This window comes from Etheostoma spectabile, chromosome 19 (genome assembly GCF_008692095.1).
Source record: "Etheostoma spectabile isolate EspeVRDwgs_2016 chromosome 19, UIUC_Espe_1.0, whole genome shotgun sequence".
NCBI lineage: Eukaryota > Metazoa > Chordata > Actinopteri > Perciformes > Percidae > Etheostoma > Etheostoma spectabile.
Window position 1 is genome coordinate 3,130,719 of NC_045751.1, and position 22,035 is coordinate 3,152,753.

The 22,035-nt window shown below is 39.5% G+C and overlaps 1 protein-coding gene across 7 annotated transcripts in view; it reads left to right on the top strand.

Moving 5' to 3' along the window:
- Positions 1 to 21,560, top strand: part of LOC116707246 (phospholipid-transporting ATPase ABCA1) — a 198,336-nt gene extending 176,776 nt beyond the window's left edge. For all 7 annotated transcript variants that reach the window (XM_032544513.1, XM_032544514.1, XM_032544515.1 and 4 more), the window contains 6 exons: positions 444 to 585; positions 1,645 to 1,779; positions 3,591 to 3,694; positions 5,195 to 5,287; positions 13,995 to 14,238; positions 19,479 to 21,560. In XM_032544513.1, coding sequence (XP_032400404.1) covers positions 444 to 585; positions 1,645 to 1,779; positions 3,591 to 3,694; positions 5,195 to 5,287; positions 13,995 to 14,238; positions 19,479 to 19,607 — 847 coding nt within the window. In that variant the 3' untranslated portion in view covers positions 19,608 to 21,560. The remainder of the gene's footprint in view (positions 1 to 443; positions 586 to 1,644; positions 1,780 to 3,590; positions 3,695 to 5,194; positions 5,288 to 13,994; positions 14,239 to 19,478) is intronic.
- Positions 21,561 to 22,035: the final 475 nt, after the last annotated feature.

Sequence of the window (22,035 nt, forward strand, 5' to 3'; positions counted from 1 at the left end):
TTCTGGTACAACTTCAAAATACAATTATGAACCTGAAAATGAGGATAATACGGGTGCTTTAAGTTTGTTTGCGTTTTTGTTTTCGACACTCAAGACCACGAGTACAGAATGTGAGATGAGACTCTGCTGGTCTGTATATGTTTGGAAGAGTTTCAAAGAGACACAAAGGCCTTGACACTCTCCGCTCCGACTTTCTTTTCTTATCAAGGTATTGGGTAAAATGTAATGAATCCTTCCAAACAAATCGGTTTCAATCTCAGTTCTCTTCAAAATACAATAGGCAACATAAATGGTGTGTGTGCTTCTTGGCCTTCTACCTGTTCTCATTGTATGTTTGACATAAAACCTCTGTCTTGCTAAGGCATTACCTTTAGAGCTGTGATTTCAATAATTAATGACATCCATTGTCAAATCTCTAATCTCTAATATGTTCTCTTTCCCAGCATAAGAACAGAAATGAGGGACGTGCACCAGAACCTGGGCTATTGTCCCCAGTTTGATGCTATTAATGAGCTGCTGACTGGTCGAGAGCATCTGGAGTTTTACGCCAGGCTACGAGGGGTACCAGAAAAAGAGATCACCATGGTAACCATTATATTCTTCCATACATTCTTTGTCCTTGCACATTTTTAAAACTGGGTTAACTTGTTTTACTCACGAGTGATGTTGTGAAGCACTATATCTTTACCATAAATGGCATAAATGTAGATTAGTTGTCAAGCTCTCGTAATTGGTATATTTAAAAAAATAAGTAAAAAAAAATGAAGAAACTGAAATTTTGGACTACTCCAAGACATGTTTATTTGTTCTCAGAATGTTTTATTTTTATTTGTACCATCAAAATACTTCAAGTAGAATGCATGTAGGGCAAGCTGAGGTATATGTCTAAGTGATAGATAACCTCAATGGGAGAAGCCATACATAATGAAAAATGGCCGGTGGTGGAAAAGCAGCAGCTGTGGGTTATGGCTCTACATTATTCACCATGCCCAGTGGTGTGTCCGGCCCTATGCAGCCTTCCCGCACTCCTCTCGCACCCCCTGCTTCTACAACAAGAAGATCAAAAGAGGAAGAGGCTGGCAGCAACCATAGGCCTCAGACCCGGTGCCAGGGCATTGATCTTTTAGCTGCGGTGTGCAGGGACCCTGTTCTGCGAAGCTAACATAACTTTTAATTTTGCTGTGGCCTGTTGCGTCTTTTTTGGTGACAATTCTCAATCCAAATTGAGCCCTTGTGTAGTCATATTTGCATATTCTGTAAACAGAAGTGTCCTCATGTACATTTTGTTCAAGAAATGTACTGGAAGTTAAATGCAGGTGCCACAGCCTGCATGTAATTGTGACACTTAAATATGTCCTTTGAGACCTGGCAATATTGTGCACTTTGGCGATGTTCCCTATTGCTGGTGTTTGACGAGACGTTATTAAAACAGCATGGAGAAAGTATCTTAGCAGTCTGTGAATAAGGTCTTACAGTGATGCCAGCTGTCATGCCTTGTCCTTGAAAACCACATAGCTTAAGTACATGGGCGAGCCAAGTCAAAATATCAAAATATTCATCATGGAAAATCTGACGATGAGGTTTTTGTGAACATTCTTCTTGACACCATAATTGGTTTGGTCACTTATTTTCTCTATTCAAAAGGTGGCCGAGTGGGGGATCCAAAAATTGGGCCTGGTCAAATATTCCAACAAGCCAGCAGGAACCTACAGCGGTGGGAACAAACGCAAACTTTCTACAGCAATGGCCCTGATCGGTTGTCCTCCAGTGATTTTCCTGGTGAGCTACATCCTTCCTTATTGATGTAATGTACATGGTGAAATGTGATACGCTGCTGTTTTATTAAGACTTAAGAGTGTAATACTTTAAATCAATATTGATGCTGTGCAGATGGGTTACAGCAGATCAGTTCTTTTTCTCTTAACAAGCACACAGAGACTTGGCTGTAGTAAGAACATGGGATAACTCATGCTTTCAAAAGTTAGTATAAAAACAGGTTTTGGATCAATCTGGAAAATCCTCACTAAATAAGAGAAGGGTGTATTTTTCAGAAGTGACTCACTGGTCATGTTTAAATTCATGTTTTTTCAAGAAAGAACCAATTCCTTTTGGAAAACGTTGAGCACACACAACTGTGTTTGCACGTATTAAATTCCTATTTATCAGGACTTAAAACTGAGGGCAAAAGCATTTCCTCACTGATGGAAGATTAATGAAGGCATGACTCAGAATACACTGCATTGCATGCTTTCAATTAAGCGGCTTTAATGTGCATTAGGAAGTTGTGTCCGTGTTATTATGAGGGACAAACTTTAATGACCTTAAATCACTTTCCCTGTGGGGGCTCACCAAAATATAAATTGTCATTGTTACTTGTTATTCCACGTCCCAGCCACCACATCACATGGTCTAATAAAGCAGTTATATACAGTAATATTATAAAATAGATTTAAATGTCACTTTATACCCACAAATGTCATAAAATTTGCAACCTAATTGATATTTGATTTACTGCCTGTAAACTGTTGTAAAAGGCATTACTTTGCATGATTTGAAGCAACCCATGAGATTATGCTGCTGAGAACAATTTGAGCCAGGTAATGAATCATTTTTCCAATCGTGTCTGTTTTCTGGCTCAGTGCTACTTAGCCTATCGAGCTACACTATTCCAAACCTACTTATTTACGCGCCTGAGCCAGGCTAGCCTTTCCTTTGAGGCAGTGGGATAATGGGTTGTCTGGGTCAGTTTCACTATTGTGTGCTAGCCCAGGGAGTTGCACAGGGACACATTGGGCACAGCAATGGAAATACCCCATGGGATTTGTAGGATTCTGCTAGTGAAAGAGAACCAGTCCTGGAATGAAACCAGCCAATGGACTGAGTACTGTCACTCTCTAATCATGCACGAACAGACTAGCCCTGAGGAAGAAGAAACAGCAAGTCACTGAGACTCTGAGTGTGTGATGTGCTATGTTGGAGATTGCTTCAGTATGGGTCTACATTATGTATACATGCAGGTTTACTCAGATTTCACCCAGACTTTACCTAGGTATGTTTTATATGTCTCCTTACACTTCTAGCACTCCCACACGTGTACATTATGTAAACACACACATAAGGGTGACAAAACAAGTGTCTTAATAATGACTTTGTTGAGCACAAGCTGCCAGAACAGCTCCAATGCACCTTGGCTTACATTGGACAAGTCTCTGGGCCTTTACTGGACAGATTGGAACACCATTATTCAAAAAATTTTCCTTTTTTATGTTTTTCTTGATGGTGTTAGAGAGTGCCGTCTTACACGTCAGTCCAAAAATCCATAATTGTTCAGTTGGGTTGAGATGTGATGACTGCTTTCTGTGGCTTATTGCTTCTCCTTTGTTTCTACACACATCTACCAGTATTCAGGTTTTTGTTGTATTTTCCACTCATTTGTATGTCTCTGTAAACAACTCATCATGTATCATTAAGTTATCTGTTTAAAGTAAATTTTTGGTGTAAATGGTATATTATGACATCCTACTTTCTTAAATGATGTGCTGAGGCAGAATACAATGGAAACTGTTTTAAAGTGATGACATTTATTGCAGGATGAGCCAACCACTGGGATGGACCCCAAAGCCCGACGCTTCCTGTGGGACTGCATCTTGAGTGTCATTAAAGAGGGACGCTCAGTCATCCTCACATCACACAGGTGCAACATCACTCTTTATCTATTGAGTTTCTCTAATGGATTCACTTTTCCCCTCGATAAGAAGAAGTCAAAATAGTTTGACTCTTCACCAGGGATAGCTGAGCAACCAAACCATGAAATGAGCAAAAAATATTGTAAATATAATTGATTAGAGTTACACTTTAGTTGTAATGTATTGTTTCCTACGTGGCAGTTAATATTGGCTGCCAGAAACAAACTGGCTGCTATAAAGCTTTCATGAAGCATGAGGGCATATTGACTGACTGGTGCTTTTTTCCTCCATAAAAAGGGAAACTGTCGATATCAGTGCTGGAGTCTTTTCATTATCCTAGACTTCCTGGAGCAGAGTTAGTCCCAACTTTTTCTTCTGTAGTGTTGGCCTGTTGGGGCATGGTTTTGAGTGAGTAGAAAAATATGAAATGCCTAATTTCTTCCAAAACCTAAAACTTGATGGCCCAAGTCGATATGGAACATTTATTTAGTCATTCATTTGACCATTTCCCAAATTGCTTGGGTTTTTGAATAATTTGTGCCCCTGGCAGTGCATGTGAATAATATGTGCTGTTGTCTCATTTGGAATATATTAACCTCATTACATGTTTTCCCTTCATGGAGAAATAAAAGCATTTGTTGTTGTCCAAGGCAATGTGGCTGAGCTGCATCCAATCATCCATGGCATGACCAGGTGGTTGTGTTTTGTTAGGTGGCCGATTCACCAGGTTTTACAAAGTCATAATCCTAATTGCACCATTTCTCAGAAAGGCTTCACAGGTTTTGCCTCAACTACAAATGACTCCTGCTCCAGCCCAAAGCCGAAAGAGAAAAAATGAGAAAATAAGAACTACAGATGGTCCCTTCCTCTCTCTCTAATTACCAAATTTGTCGTCCATTTAAGGTGTCAAAGTAGACATGTAAAAATGCTCTAATTCAAACTTTAACTGTAATTGAGAAACAAAGTCTCTGTAAATAAGTAGAGATCTTCAACAGCAAAATAATGTGAGTTGGCACAGTCTAAAATTGAGTTTTACCCTTTATAAAAAATAAAAAAAGCATCTGTGATAAATGGTTTAGCCTTGAATACAGAATATTTTAGCATTTGAATGGGTAACAAACATTACAAAACAGACGTTACAAAAATCATTATGCTAAAAAAAACATTTTTACGATGTCATTGTCTTTCATCTGGTGAGGAAGTAGTCCTGTATTGCCAGAACTGTCTCTGCAGCGCTGTGTCGGTGATGGAGTATGGTCTGGCTACACAACCTATCCATTCTGGGGTAGTAGGGAAAAATGCTCTGGCTTGTTTGTATTTATTTAAAACAACAGCAATCATCCTGGGTGGCGTTAAGCCCCGATAGCAGACATGGCCAGAGGGGATAGACATCACACGCCACATATCAGGCTTTATCCCAGCAATGAACATCCGTTGAGCCAGGCTAGTAGGTAAAGACCCTTGTATCCTCATGTTTGAAACCCCCGTCACCTTCTTTGTTTTGACAGTATGGAGGAGTGTGAAGCACTGTGCACACGCATGGCCATCATGGTCAACGGCCGCTTCAAGTGCCTCGGGAGCATTCAGCATTTGAAGAGCCGGTAAGTGTCCTTCTTTTACAACTGTGTTCGTTACACCAAGAAAAAAAAATCTTTTTGAGATGAAAGAAATCTGTCTTCCACTAAGGTGTTCTGTTATTTATATTGCATATAAACACAACGTAAGACCCTGTGTGTTGGCAATAAGAAAATAATTCAGGTTTTTCAAGAAAGAAAAGGGAAAGAATGCATTTATTTTATGATGTATTGCTGCAGCTATACATATTTGGGAGATACACAAAGAGGAAGATAATTTATCAAAAAGTTTGCAGTTTTAGTGGAATCTTTGGAATTCTCTTTCTTGCCAAGAGGCTACAGCAGACGCCAGTTAGCTTAGCTTAGCTTAGCTTTGCATAAAGACTGGAAACGGAGAAACAGCTAGCCTGGCATGTTTTACACTTTTTTGTATGGCTAAAACACACAAGGTATAATGTGTTCTTCTGAATCCTTTAGAGGTGTTGGTAGGTGATGACAGAGTAAAGCCTGTTTCCAGTCTTCATGCAAAGCTATGTTAACCAGCTGCTTGCCTTAGCTTCATATTTAGTGCACATGATAATGTCATCAATGTTCTCATCTCACCATTAGCAAGAAAACATATAAAGTTTGCATCCCAAAATGTAGGACTGTGCCTTTAATATGATATGCACCTCTCCTTTCTATATGGTTTCATGTTTCACTGGCTATGTAATGATAATGTATTCATTTGTTTTGCCTACCAGGAAGCTTCTTGTCTTAATACGCCGACATACTATATATGCCCCATATATTTTGGTGTACATTTAGTGTAGACATCTACAACATGACCATGATTGTATTGATTTCACATTAAAAGGTCTTTATATGAGGAAAATGTGCAGACTGTCAGGTTAGTGTCCCAAGTCTTTCACCATTATCTCTATTTGTTTCTCCACAGACCCATAAATTCTATTTCCACCATCCCTGTCATTATGCACATCCTTAATAGGCTTTGTGCATGTCCCTTAATGCTTTTTGCTATGTCTCCATAACAGATATTCCATGCCCCTAACTCTTAGCACTCAGACCTGCTCTCTGATATTCATCTGACATTTCCCAGAGCCAGCACTTATGCCCCGAGCCCTGCATGCAACAGTGAGACCGATCCATTACCTTAGGTAGAGTCCGATGACATTATTACCACTCTATTTTGTGATCTTGTAAGAGGAAGGACATTCCACACTCACACAAGAGCTACACACACGACAGGAATATGTGGTGGAGAGAAAGATCAATACACCTGGGATGAAGGGAGGAGCAGACCATTTTTAAAGTTGTGACGGGGATTAGGGGATTCGCCTGGAACTGCAAGGAGGGGGCAATAGTGTCAAGGGTATTTCACATCAAGAGCGTTAATGTCATATTATTGGCCACTGTCTCATTGTGGAGAGAGAGAGGTAGATTGTAAATGGGGCTTAAAAAGAGTGAGATCGAGGGACAGTGGTGTGGCGTAGGGCTAAAGTGGGAGAGTGATGTACCAATCAGCCCATCCCAGATGTTAGGGTAATTGACAGATTCTCTGTGTCAATTACAGCCTGTCTGTAGGGGAATGAGCTTGTGGTGTAAATAATTTATGAACCACACAGGAGGTATAGGAGAGGTGAGAGTTGTGGAAGCAATGGGGGAGGAGGGAAGAAGCAGCAAACAAGGGAGGAGAACAGAGGGTTAACACATGTCCTACTTCACTTAACATGCTATCAGGTAAAAGGGAATCACACTTCACAAGACAGTAAACTGAGAGAAAGTCAGATAAGCATGACGTCTACACCGATTTTTGCCGTGCTTATTTTAGATCTCACACGGACAATTTACATGCTGCTGAAATGCTATCTCTCAGTTCTTGCCACGCAGTGAATAATTTCTAATTAAGCATCCCTATCTCCTCAGCGCTTGGTGTAATTAATGTTTCATGAGGTGTGGGACCCTGTTAATGACCGAAAAGGCAATTAAGGACTGTCTTCTCTGTTTTCTTTTCTCGTCACTATCCAGCCACATGTTTGTGCTGCCATGTCGCTTCCGCCCCTCCACACACACACACTCCTACCCTCTGCTTAGCATGTTATCTACCACTATTTAGGTTGTTTTGAGGATCCAGCTTTGCAGAGAAACATTTCATATTTTGTGTTTGTCTCCACATCTGAATCCATAATGTGGGAATGGAGGGGCTGATTTTCACAAATGCCCAAGCTGTTGCCAGTTTGCAGATGGGAAGAGTTCCATCAGACAGCAGGGGTTGAAGTATTAGGGGGAAGAATGCCGAAAGAGGCAGGTGGTGTACGCCATCGTCACACGGTGTGAGGGGCTGACCTGCAAGGCTGGGGGGTGCCCCTTCTTCCGCCTGCACCCCCTCCCCCATCTCTTTTTCATCACAAGCCCATGAAAGGAGTGCAGAATCTCGCCGCGGGGGCAGCTCTCACATTTTGACCCCCTATTGCTCACCGTCCCACATTCGCAGCCCTCGCTCCGCCATCGCCTCCTCTCCCGACTCATCTCCTTCAAAACCTCTCACCATATTACCCTTATTTATTCTTCCCTCTGGTACTCTCAGGTGGCAAGGCATCCAACGCAGCTATCCAAGTGCTTGTTAGTGCTGCCCCCTTTAGTTCATTGTTGACCTTGTCTTTATCACTCAGATGTCCTTTTGCTACTTTAACAACCCCGCCTCTGTATATCAATCAAGCCTCAAATGAGCCAAAATAGCCCATTTAAACTGCTAGAAAGTTAGTCGGCAGTGTGGGACGGGCTGAGGAATTGGTTTGGGTGGTGAATTCTGAGCAGTAGGTCGGCCATTTTGAGAAGCCCCTTTATTATCGTCCTCCATGGCTGTGAAAAACATCCTCCCTACCTATCCGGATTTTGAGTCCATCAAATCAATCACACTTCCAGGAATTTATGAAAGGCTGACAGAGAAGAGGAGAAATAAATAAGTTTTTAAAAAAAAATGTGCAAGAGGCTGTAAAAAGTGCTTTAGTACAGCAGTGGGCTGGTGTGAAAGCTCCCAGGTGTTAAGTAAACCCAAATGAAGTGGAGGAACCAATAAAAGCAGCTTCAAAGCTCCCCTATAATCTTGTCAGTTAGAGAGGACACCCGCTAGCCAATGCAGGATTTTTCACTGATTGATATCATTCACATCCCCTCTTCCTAGAGTACCCGCAGTAAGTACACACCATAGCCTGGAGTCTTATTTTCTCCTTGCCTAAAGCACGTCATGATATAAAAGTGGAGGGTAAAGTGCCTTTAATGCATTAAGGTAATGTGGTGTGGGCGCTGGAGAGTTTTTACAAGAGTGGTGTCTAAAAGTTTGGATCAATCCCCCTAAAGTTGACGTTGAGAAGTCCAATAAACTCCTTCCCACTCACTCTGCGTCAGCTCTGCAGGTGTGCCATTAACTAAATAGTTTACGGCATTTAAGTGTGTGTCACTAGCAGAGATGAATGACAAAATAATTCTCTTTACGGTTTACGATGCATGAGAAATGTAGGTGTAATTAAGACTGCTAGAACATTGACAGACAGATGGTGTATTGTATATGTACTGTACATATCGAGTGAGCTGTCTGCCCTCAAAATATACAAACTCGTACCAAATACCCATAACTGGTGAGAAACTTTTATGCAGAAATATACATTAGATTTATTATAGCTTATTTTTGTGCTTACAACTGAGGGAAGCATCGGAATCAACATTTGATCCTTCAAGGTCTGCACAAATTGGTTTGTGGCTCAAAGGCTTTTTATTAGGTGAACTGTGAATGTTTGAAAACCGAGTAGTAATAATTTTACAGGCCAGATGATGGCCTTCATGTGAGATTACTTTTGAAGCACAATGTTGCATGCAAACACCTTGTAAATATGTCTTTACATACAAGCAAACTGCCACTACTTATCGCTGAAAACTCACTAAGGACAGGTTTAATAGTTTTATTTGAATGCAATAATCTTCGCTGAAGGTTTAATTGCCACCTTTTATCTTAAGCTACCGTTTGCATTTAACTGCTAATGCTAAACCACTATTTCCAAGGTAAAGCAAGAACTTCACGCTTAAGATTTATTCTAAGTTACTTTAACTGCTCATGATCTCACTTTGAAAGTTCATCATTACTTGAAGGCTAACCATAACTCACACTGAAAACTTGTTAAATTGTTAGAGACTAGCTGATTTTCAGAAATAATTTTTTTTAAGTGAACTAAAATACAGTTTAATGCATCCATTTTCTTTACGTCTTTTCTTGTTGGACAAAGGATCCCTATCTATTCCTCTATCCATTCATCTATCCTCACACTGCCTATGGAGCCTCTGCCTAGAGCGTCGTTAGCTCCCCCTCCAGGAAGTAAAGACGCTTTTTGGATAACTTCCTGCCTGATCAAAGCTTCAGACCACCCAAGCAACACTGTGACCTCATGCCCCGCGTCCGCCCTCCCCCCTGCGGACACAAATGCAAGGTTTGACAATGACGAGGGTGACCTTTCTAGACTCCCTCAGATGAAGGAAGGCAGCAGAATTATTTTCTGCCTGTCATGCCCTTATCTGTGTCTGGCTGTTGTTTGTTTTAAATTACATGGACGAACGGCGTTCTAGCAGATTTGGGTGGAGAAAAGGATCGAGGCAGAATAACGAAAATGTAGAAAAGAGAACTGCAGCACAGACAGTACAGTGTCTCTGCCACGCTGTGTTGAGCTGCTGTATCATATCTCTAATATAAAATAATATGAAAAGGATTAGTTGTGGCAATGTGGTGCAGTCATGACTTTACATAATCCATTCATTATTTTTTTTCTATGCCACATTCAGCCCTAAATTGCAAAGGTCTTTCTTTTAGCTTTAAAATCACCAATTGGCAGTTAAAAGTTAATTGTTTTAAGCTTGCTGCGCTTTGTTTTGCTTAACAATATCTAAAGGCCAGTCTTTACTTGTGCATTGAATAGCCTGACGTGCACCTCCCCAGAAATGTAATTACATGTTACACAAAGAAAATTCACCCTTCTTCTTATCTGCCTTACTGTAATTTGTTCAATGGTGGTACAGACCATCTCCTCCGACATCTTCTACTGTATGTTTTTTTGGGGGTAAGTAAAAGAAACTGTTGTTCAACATTTGTTAGCTCCAACTCCATTCTGCGATTCAAGCGATCTGCTTGGTTTCAGCCACCATTGTTTTGAAGCACATGATAAAACTCAGTGGCATGGAAACCCCCCTGCCAACTATCGGTTTTGGCGATGTAATTGCGGAGTGACGCAGGCACATCAGAGCACATATATAAATGCTCACAACGGCGTAGGCTACAGTCCAGAGCCTACGTACAACTATATATACTGTATATAACTTCATAAGCCTTCCTTTCCCTACACAGGCAGATTTTATTTGAGGAGAGCCAAAACAGACAGTGTATCAAAGTTAAAATAACTTGTTGTGAATATGTGAGGCAGAGTAAAAAAAAATTATGAACATAAAAGAAAGATATTTTTCCCAAAGTGGTGCCTGAAGCCCTTGTGTAGCTGCAGACAGAAAGGAAATAAAAGTAAGCTAGGCGGGGAGATAGAATGAGGGGAAGCTAAATGATAAGCCCTTTTACTGTCACTGACAAGCAGCATTTCATTACCCACGTATGCCCCAAACCATTTCGCCAAACCCTTTAGCCACAATACCTCCTGGCCTTATTGGATTTTTTTGCAAAAAATATTTTTGCCTCTTGGCTGAGCTTGGCAGTCTTTGGACAGCACATTTCCTGAGCCTGAAGCTATAATAAACATAGGGGGATTATGGTCACAGTCTTGATTGGATGATAAATTAAGCTTGATGTGTGAGGATGGCTGTGATGTTATGGTGGTGGTTGCGTCTGATTACAGACTGTATCATCTGTTCATCAGAAATTGATGCATCTTTACACAATGAGAAATGTGCGTGTGCAATTCAAAGCAGATTTTAATTGGAGATTTGAAATATAATTTCAGAACTACAGTATTTTAGACTGAGCACCTTACCAATGTAGGTGTGCATGTGTTTTCCCTCTGAAATGATCAAAAGTGCATATTACCTTGACAAGTACCAAGTCCTGCTGTATAATATCCCTGAGTCCGTTTCTGCCTAATTTCAGTGGCACATGTGAATCGTAATTATATTAGGATGGAATGTATTCATGAAAATAACAAATTAGTTTGGATACTAACTAAAGGGAGCCTCTTAAAGAAGGGCATAGCACTGCTACAATTTATTTTATGTTATAATACCAGAGTCGTTGAGACCCCTGTTCCTCTGATGATCATAACAATCCTGCTTTTCCATTTGCACTTTGAGCTGGTCAGTGTGGAGTTTATAATCTGAAATGGTTGAAGGTCTGTCTAAAGGGCTGCTGCTTAATGACGCGCTAACATGGTGATACTTGCAGGGCACCCATAGTTTAATCCACATGATGTGTACTACATAAAATGTCTTAGAGGTTCATGGGGATGCTTTTGATCACTCATGGTGCGCAGCTCCTGAGGAGATCACAGTGTAGGCACAGTTCTCATATCATCCCTATATAGTAGGCTTGATATAGTTGTGGTTGTGGATAGCATGCTATTTGCTCATTTGCATCATAAAATGGAAATTCTTCAGTAGTTGCTGCATTTGTGTGTGTCATTTTGATGTTTTATTCCCTTTGTAACATTGTAATTTAAATGTTTGAAAATTTAAACATTGTTAGTTTTCTTCTGAACATTTTCGTACACTGTGGTATTAATGCTAACAAACACCCAAATCCTAACAAGACTTGTTGATTTTCCCACCTCAGTCTTTGTAATCTTTGTTGTACACCATGTGGTAAGAGTACGAGGTCATGGAGCAACATTAGAATGATAACGCAGAGCCAGCTCCTGTAGATGTCCATAAATTGTACATCTGACATCTGATCACGAGCTGTGTGTTGGCATATCTAATCATAATGCAAGAAAATTCTAATTAAGCAAGGTTCAGACCTGCCAGTCCATGTGCCTAAGCATGATTCTAAAAGTAGCATTAAAAAGACACTTATTCATTTCTAATGGAAATGAATATTAGATAAGCATTCCCATAAACTGTGCAATTAATGCAAAGTTACACTATTCTTGCACTGTGGCTTGTCAACTTCAAGCAGTCATGTTTTTAAACAAAGGGACTCTGCTACCCATGGGGTCCGTTCATTGTGTGTCTCAGTAGCAGCGCAGAGCTTCACTTCCTATCTCACTCCTTTTGGGATTGTGTGGGCCTGCAGTTTATTCACAATATGTCTAATTGTCACTAAGGGAGACTCTGACTCTCATTGCATGTTGCTCTGTACTAGCCCACAATGGACATTTCCATGAGTAAATCCAACATTAGGGAATTAATTAGGCAGAAAACAATGGGTCATAAGAGTGCTAACGACAGAATAACAAGGCACAGACTCTTATTTGGTGCTCACAAGACGTAGCATACAACTGGGAAGATGTAGAATGCTAATTAGCTTTAGAGCTTAGCTGTGGTGTATTTTCATCTGTGACAATATGTCATGTCTAGGAATATTGTTCATTTTGTAAAGTTTTACGAGTTGAGCATGTCAACTTATTTTCTAAACTGTTGCTGTTAAAGCAGTTATATTCTATCTGCATTACTTATCATATACTATCAATAACGTAGAAGGTTTTGTAAAAGATTCTTCAGACAGAGCTAATATGTTCAAGGCAACAAGAACAGATTTTTTTTGTGTAACTTGATGGCAACAGAACAAGCTGTAAATACTATTGACATATCCCACCTTTTCATTGTTAGCATACAGTCTGCTGTTTACACATCTAGCAGAACCTGAGGAATATTTACATTGATTTGAAATGTTCTTTTTGGCGGCTCGTCAGTGTAAATCCAGTATTGACTCTCCTTTTAGCTTTGTTTGGTCTCCACCAACGTTTGGGTGTAATGTCTGGCTCGTCAGGTGCTTAATGCTCCAACCTGTTCACAACCTACTGTAGTGGCTATCTTTGTCTGTCTGCTGTTTGATGCGGGTCATGTAGCATAGCAGCTGTAGGGCTTAAACACCAAATAGAGCTAAGGGGATCTGCAGAGTTGGGTGCTGAATGTTCAAAATAGAGTCTCCAGCACAAATCTGTCTCTGTTTAGTGATCCCACGTAATTTATTGGTTGTCAGATAAAGCTAAGTGGCTAGCAGGCCTAAATAATTATTACATAACCTATTCAAAACAAGGTACGTTGCTTTTAATCCTTTTTTCCTTAAGTTGATATGAGCATGCAAAGGCTTCTTAGCTAATATCCACCCTTTTCAAAAAAGCAATTTCTGTTTCACCTGTTTGGGCTTTTTTGCTTGACTCAAATTGATGCTTTCTTTTTTGGTGCAGGAGAGTGTGTTGAAACCTACTATTAGTTGAAGAAGTGTGTCCATCAGCTGGTGACATTGTTGCAATTTTGTTGTAGCTGCTTTTGCTTCCAACTGCTTGTGACTCACCTGCTTCTCTTGCTCACCACATCCAGGAAGCTTGAAATGGTGAGGAATATGAGACCAATTATAGTTTGTCATGTCTTTTGCTTCCCATCTTGACGCTTTCATCTAGTGCACCATGCCGTGACAACAGGAGAAAATAAAAGTTCATTATTTAGAAGACCAGCCGTGAGCAATTTGGCACTGGCATGCTTGTTTGCACTTCTGTTTTTGTACTAAAAGCTTAATTGTGGCCTTTTATTCTAGATTCGGAGATGGCTACACAGTAATTGTGAGGGTTGGTGGCTCTCCTCCTGCATTGAAGCCAGTTGAGGACTTTGTCCAGCAGTCCTTCCCTGGCAGTATCCTGAAGGAGAAGCATCACAACACACTGCAGTATCAGCTACCGTACATACAGGGAGCTTTGGCCAACATATTCAGCCAGTTCACCAGTCATCAGCAGAGGCTGGGTGTGGAAGACTACGCTGTGTCCCAGACCACGCTGGATCAGGTAAGGCTCAAACTATTTGATAATGGCTTAGCTTCTACCCATATACTTCTATAACATTTGCTCTCAATTGAGAGATGTAAGTGAAATGTTAGACCGCACCTTGATTAATGTAAATATTTAGGGTAGGAAAACATACTGTATATTTCAACTTATTGCATGAAGTAGGTAATTAGCCCCAGGTCCACATTCTGTCTGCATCAGATGACATTTCTAGAGGTGAATATAGTCTCTATAGTGTCATGCTCCAAGGTTAGGTTAAAATCAATCAATGGAAATCTCTACCTCTCTATTCATTGTAACTACTACACCAGCCAGCAATGCTGTTATTCCAATCTTTTGATCTTCATCTCTACCGTCAGAAATGGTAGCAATTTATTTGCTAAACTTGTTCACAAGGCTTACCACACAGGGTCCATGCTCAATTTCCCAGTGATGGCTCTGCACTGGGAACCTGGCAGGTTCTAAAAAGAGCAAAAAACAAACTCACACAGGAAAAAAGAAATGACACACAGGCTCCATAATGTGTTTAACATGTCAGCTTTTCCTTTGGTATTAGTAGCCTAAATTGTAGATACGTGATTGTTTCCAAAGGTTTGTTCAAGGCGTAGAGTTGGTGCTGACTACCAGTGATGGAGTGCCTGTGAACCTAGTTGGGAAAGTTGTTTGAAAAAAAATAAAAGTTGAGTTGAGCATAGAAGTGGAGTTAATAATACATTCTTGAGAGCACAACATCAGTTTTTGCTGATTTCAGCTTGTACAGTAGCATGGGGTGCACAATTTGAATCCAAATCTTGCCTCTGACATGGACAAAATTTAGGCTGACTGTAGAGTATCCCCGGGCCACGTTCTGTTGTCCAACTGTAATTCTGTGGAGTGCCAGCTCAGTTTAACAGATCATTAGCTCATCAGTTAATGCATTCAGGATTCTAAGTGCTCTCAGTTAATGCACGTCTGCTCAGTCCAGGATAAAATTTTAAAGATCTATCATTGCCCACACGTTGTCCTCTCCCATTTAGGTTGTCAGACTGACCAATGAGGACTACACTTGGTTTGTGTAGCCAAGATAGTTCAGCCGACAGTTCCCAGTATTGATCAAGAATCTGGACTGAGTTTTTTTTTATAAATGTATAAAAAGCTCCACCTGCCAGTTTTCTTTTTTCATTCCAGCCCAAGTGCTTTAGCTAGACCCCCTGATTGGTGAGATAAACTGAGCCTTGCACGTTACACACTGGCTTCACCTTGTGTTTTCCAAATGGCCCCAGGGACCTGATGCAATCAGGCGCTCAGAGGTGATTGTGAGTGTGTCTGGTCTTAGCCATTAGCTCAGCAGCAGAAGACCAGGTGGGGGGTAAGGATGACCTCTGAGGGGTAGAGAAAGGTCATCGGTCCACTCTACCATGGGGGCGCCTCTTCTTGGATTTAAAAAGAAAATGTCCTGACAAAGATGTGAATGTGGCCCTGATGTGAATTTTGCCCTATTTTTCTTTAAATCAAATAACATGATATGAAGAACACCAAGAACGTTTAATTTAATTATCAACATGATCCCCCTGTGCATAACCCTTAATTTAAGATAAAACCATCACTTTTTGCGGCATTATTTAAGTAGAATATGCCCTTTAACCAATAAGCCCACCACAAAGACCGGAAAGGAATTTATTAAAAACTAAATGTTTTAACCTAGTGTAGTTTACAGTCAGTTTGGTTTGTACGGACTTTTAACAGAACCCTGTTTCTACTTCACAGACCATTGAAGTCTCCCAATACTTCTACCTTCAACTTTACGTAATGTCTGTTTTAACTTTTTCGTCAACTCGCCACACATCCAGCACTGGTCAATATTTACCAGATAGGAGTCACTAAATAAATCATACGTGGATCAGGAGGTCATAGTATTAAAACACAGAGGGGAGGACGGGAGAACCAGTGGAGACCCAGACTGTCACCTTTCAGCTGGTGATTTATAGAGAGTAGCCTTGACCTATAGTATAACACCAGTCTTGCACTACAATTAATATTGATCCACACAGCCTGGAGCTCACGCGTTAACGCTGATGGCCAACACTGTGTAGAGCAGATGGAGTATTTGAAAGGAAAATTTGACTTGTCTTTTGGATCTATGTTGTGTAGAAGGAATGCAACATGTTTGCTACTTTGCTATGTTTACTTTTTAACTTCAATATATTTTGCAAACATTTTAGTTTCATACTTATACCCTTCTCAGAGTTAATGTAACACAAACCCTTTCTGCCTATTAAATACTTCTTAGCTTTTATAGCTAGAGAACAGTCCTGTTTTTAATTCCTTTGCCCTATTAGAAGCTAACATGCTTTCACACACTGGGACTATTGTAGAAGTAATTTACAGTCCATCCAATTACCTCCTATTTATAGTAAAATAGACGCATAACATAGATGCATAAATAATATATTTCCCAGAAAAAAATGAGTGATAAAAAAATATCTACTAGGGGTGAATGATAATGTGTAATGATGCTTACAAGCCAATATAAATGTCTATTGATGCTTTAATTATTTATAAAAGTATTTTGCTACATGTAGTATGCATGAGTTGAAACTTTTTCTTTTAAGAAATGTGTGAATTATTTAGTCTTTTACTGTAAAATAATACTGTGATGCCATTCAAGGCATGTACTCATGTCTTATAATGCATAGTGCAGTTATTTTTTCGTCTTTTAGACCAACAGACAGATTCTTCCTCCGCTAAACAACATTTTAAAGTCGGTGTCGTATTAAATGCAGAGCTTAACTATGTAGGTGACGTGTATGTAAAAAGCGCCATTTTACATTTAGCAAGAATTCCTTTGGTATACAGGAGAGGTTAATTGGGTGATTCACATCTTTTCCCTACTCTGTTCTGCCTCAGCGTGCATCAAATAAACACCCAAATGTACCCTCTGCAATGTAATTAATGCCTATATCCATCTGTTATTAAAAATGCCACTCAACAGCACTGGTGCATGACGTTCAGGCCATGAATGGATGGTTGGCTAAATACAGAAAGTGTACATTATGAGGAAAGTCACATCACAAATCAGGGGATGAATTTACCATGGTCATCTCAGTCACAAAATTAAATACCATCACCATTCTAGGATTCTTACAGAAAGCGAACTACAACGAGGACTTTTACAATTCTATTGCGAAACTATACACCCTTAACTATCAATATGAAATGCTGTGCATGCCTCAGCACATCAAGCCAATATCAGCCAGTGGCAGGGTCGGAGGCCGAGAGAGATTGGTGCAGGCTGTATTTGTTGCTACTGTCATTCTTATCCTCTTACTCATTCTCCCCTGATAAGATGCTTTGACAACTGTGACCTTGACACACACTGTTGATGGTCTGACATCACACACACAGAAGCATACTTTAGCCTCAGGCATTCTGCAGGCATAACTAGCTCCTTAGTTACAAGATAGTCTGCTGCTTTACTTTTTCTACACCCACCTAGCCCCCAGCTCCACAAGCTTTGAGGTCAGGAAGCTCTACATATGTAGGTACTAAATTCCGATAAAATATAGTTTTATTGTAGGAGGAAACATTTTGCTAATGCTTTGAAAATACAGTATATGAAGTGGCAAAATCCTGTTATACCTTGGAGTGAACAAAGAACCATAATCCACTCATGTAGAACTACAAATTCTTACTGGAAGCATAACAATTTGATTTTGTGAAATCCTGTGTTTAAACAATCTGACGCCTTAGTTCAAACTGAGTTGGAATAGAGAACCGCTCATTACTACCACCAAGCAGCCCTTGAGCTTGCATTTAACTCTAGCTTCAGCTGTTCCGCTGCTTGAGGGCAACAAATAAAGTAGGGCTGTATTTGTGCTGGTTTGCTTCCAAAAGTGACTTTAAAACAGTATTTGTGCCCACTAAGTGTATCCAAGGTAAAGAAAAAAGTTAAATTTAGAACTATTCATCTGTAATAATACTTTCCTGAATGGACTTGCACCAGAACATCAAGGTTGTGAGCAGGACTATGTCTGATGACCCGTCCTCAACATAGTAACACGGAGACCAATGCCCGGTCCTGTCCAAAAAAAAACAATCTGGCTACCAGCACCTCTAAAACTTGTTTCAAAGCTCAAGCTCCAGACATAATGCAGAAACAAAACAGTGGAATTGATTGTCACCTAACTCAAACAAATTAATTTTTCAATGTATATAACTTAATATAGCCCATTACAAGAGCAATAGAAAATGCCTCCTGTCCACACTTTAGCTACCAGACAACAAGATATTACATAGTAGTGAAGTTAATTATTAACCTCACTATTTTGTATTAAATACATCAGAGGAAAAACCTCCTTCCTTTGTTCGAAAAATGGAATTTACTATTGTTAGACTTTTTCTCTTTATCATGCCTTAAAACTATAAGACGACAGATTATATAAATTGGCTAATTAAAAACAAAAGCTTCAAAGGCCGGCAGGATAGATCTTTATTACTCTCACTTTATTATCTAAGCTTCTTAAAAACAAAAGCTCAACAAAAAACAAAAGGACAGTATTATTTATTTCTGTTCATTTATGCTCTCACATGTATTTACTGTCTGTCCCATTTAATTTATTGGCAATGTAGCTATGAAAAATGATGTAATTCATAGGGAGTCTGAGTAGTTTCTAATGGAATTAGTCTGGATGACTTCTTTATTTATTTTTCTTTCATTGAGTTTTTAAATACAATCCCGTTATTCACATATCCTTTTTTATTCACGCAGCCACTGAGAATGTTTGAATGAAAAAGCAATGCTCTTATCATTTTATATGAGTCTCTTTTTCCTGTGGAGTAAAAACTGTGTAGCTTTATCACAACAGACAGCTAATGGTAAGAGAATAAAAAGCCTGGACTACAGCGATGTTTACAGCACAGTGAAATACACACAGCCTTTTATGAACGCCATAGGATTGATTTCTTCTGACATTAAACGGGCATCACAGAGAGAAGAATGATTGTTTTATTCTCCTTCTCAGCTGGTCAAAGATGTCAAACTGACATTCACTGTGTGAGCCTAGACGCTTACTTGATGCTTCATAGCCCTTGTCTGGCAACTCATTCACATGCGCCCCTTGTCTGTATTGCTATTTCTGTTTGTTTTAGAGTCATAGGGTGGCATAAATGAGATTGGTAGAGAGTTCAGTACTCTATGTAGTATACTTTTTTTTATCTTGCATTTGCCTTTAATAAGGACCATCTTCTCCTTGGTATTCCAGGTCTTTGTGAACTTTGCAAAGCACCAGCAGGGAGAGGACGACTCTAAGGCCTATTACAACACAGTGGACACTTCAGATGAGCTGCCATTACAGTCTGTGAAGACCTTCCAAGAGGCAGAGAAGGTGTAACGCCCATAAAACACAATGCACTTACAATGGGCCAGCACTATGTCTTAAACAACTTCCAATGGGTCTTTTTTGCTCAGCCTTATTCAGTCTCCAAGCCCAACAATATCTGGTATTTGTCAACAATGACATGCACTAGTTTGTGTTGTCTTTTTCTATAACCATTTTTTCCCAAGCTTAACCAACTAATCTAAATATTTACAGTGTACAGTGAGTGAACACTGAAAACAACTTTCCAGCTCACTAAGTTATCTTTTGTCTATAATTAAATCCCAAAACCTTGTTTTCTTAATAAGAATATTTTATATATAATACTTGTCTAGACAACCATTTGGTTGGAATACTATATTTCACAAAGGCTCAACAAATGAGACAACGGCAGTTAGATTTAGCTTGGGGTATATTGCTTACCTTATCATAGTGTAGGAGAATTTCATGACCAAATGATCATCTGAAAGCATCATACATTGCACAACATTTGCGATATCTCAGGATTGAACTTCAAATGTGACTACATTTGAGATTTGTTTGTTTTCTCTTGGTTATAATGTTAATATGTTGCACTGTAAAACTATATAAAAGAGAGGAGCTTGCCCTGATTGGTGGGTGTGATCCGCTCAGATATTGGGCAGACATACATATTTATAGACACATCACTAAATATCAATAGGCAACTAATGTTGCACAGAATATTTTGTCCAAAACCACATTAAACCTCAGTGAATTCCTACCTCACGTTGTGATTTGCTGACAGGGACTTTAATGATTGCCCCTGAATAGAAATCATAACAACTCTGTCAGATGTACTGGCTTTGAAAGTCTGAAAGAGCCTCTAATCAGCTGTAGATGGTGTTTAATTAAAGTGATTGAGGTTACAGCAGTGGGACAGCACAGAGTCAACCAACTGTCAAACATCTTTGGTCTGCAAGAAAGACAGCACCTCCCATGTGTGCACCCACCACCAGCGAGACCTCCACTACCACCACCAGAGCCTTTGTGAATGTAACTACACATATCAGAATATATAATGAATGTATAAGCAACAACAGATTTGTATTTTATTTAAATTTGTGAAATCTATTTTATGTCGCACTTATTAGCAGGATCTAAATAAACTATCCCTGAGAGCTTTTTTTGTCACAGGGCATGGTGGTGTTGCCACTGGTCAGTATCACAGTCCCCCTCATGCAGGTACAGTGATTTGACACAACATGCCTTGTAAGCACTTTAACAATCAATGGACGCTGGAGAACAGCATGCTTTATTTACAATGTTAACATGTTATATTATGCTAGTATATAGGCACATTTTTGATTGTAATTATTGCTAAGCCCCACCCCTTACGTTACCATAGCTATGCCTAATGAGTTTACCATTTAGATATATGCAGCTTACAATGATAACCACTCAGAAAACAAAACAAAGAATGTTTTTAAATTGTAAAATGACCTATCTGCCATTCGTTTTTTTTTAAATAAAATTACACAACATAGCTCTAATATGTACATATATTATATTGCAAACTTGGACAAACAAAATCCAAAACTGTCATATGGTCTGTTCTGCATTTCTCAGACAAAATATCGCTCAGGAATGTGCAATTGTGACTCAGGAATATCTACATCTACATGCAAATAAAAATAATTATTCATAGCTGCATTCTTATTCTTTTCAACATTCTGCTCTGTATTGTACAACACTGAGAGATTGTAATTGTCCTAACGATTAAAAACCTTTTGTTATGCAGCTTACATTACTTGGCACTTACTTTAGAATGTAAATACTTCTTTACTTCATCCATCAAAGGCACTCTGGTGTACTTTTCAACCTCCACGTAATTAGTTTGCTGTGCTAAGTCCTCACATTACTATCATGCCCGTTGCAAAGAATAATGAATCCTATTTGTACTGAATATTGCTTCATGCCAAGACAAATTATTAAACATGCACAAATTGTCAGGCAACTGACTTTAATGTTTGCACATTGTTGTATTTGTCCACTGATTCATTGGATCCCAGGAACTTTCTACATGCTGTCTTATTGTCATGTCCTCCCTTTCACTCCATGTCTTTCCATTTGAGTGCCGCTTTCAGTAGCAGGCTGACAGTTGTTGAGTCTCTCTTACGTCCATCCTTTACCTGAGGCGATGGGATGCTAGAATTCAGACTGCACCCGAGTGTGTAAGGCATTTTATTTCACATTTAGTGGAGTGGAAGACACATGTTGTCTGCCAGATGCTTGCCAATGAATATATTTTCCTGTCAAACTATCACAAAGACTTTTAGTGTGTTTCGTTTTAATTTATTTTTTCTCCTTCAAATTCAAATCTAGTATTTCTTAAGGTTAAACCAATTGTTTTCTCAATTTCATTTCAATATTACAATATGTAGCTCCTGTTTTGGGACAGCCTTTCCTCCAATAATTCATTAAG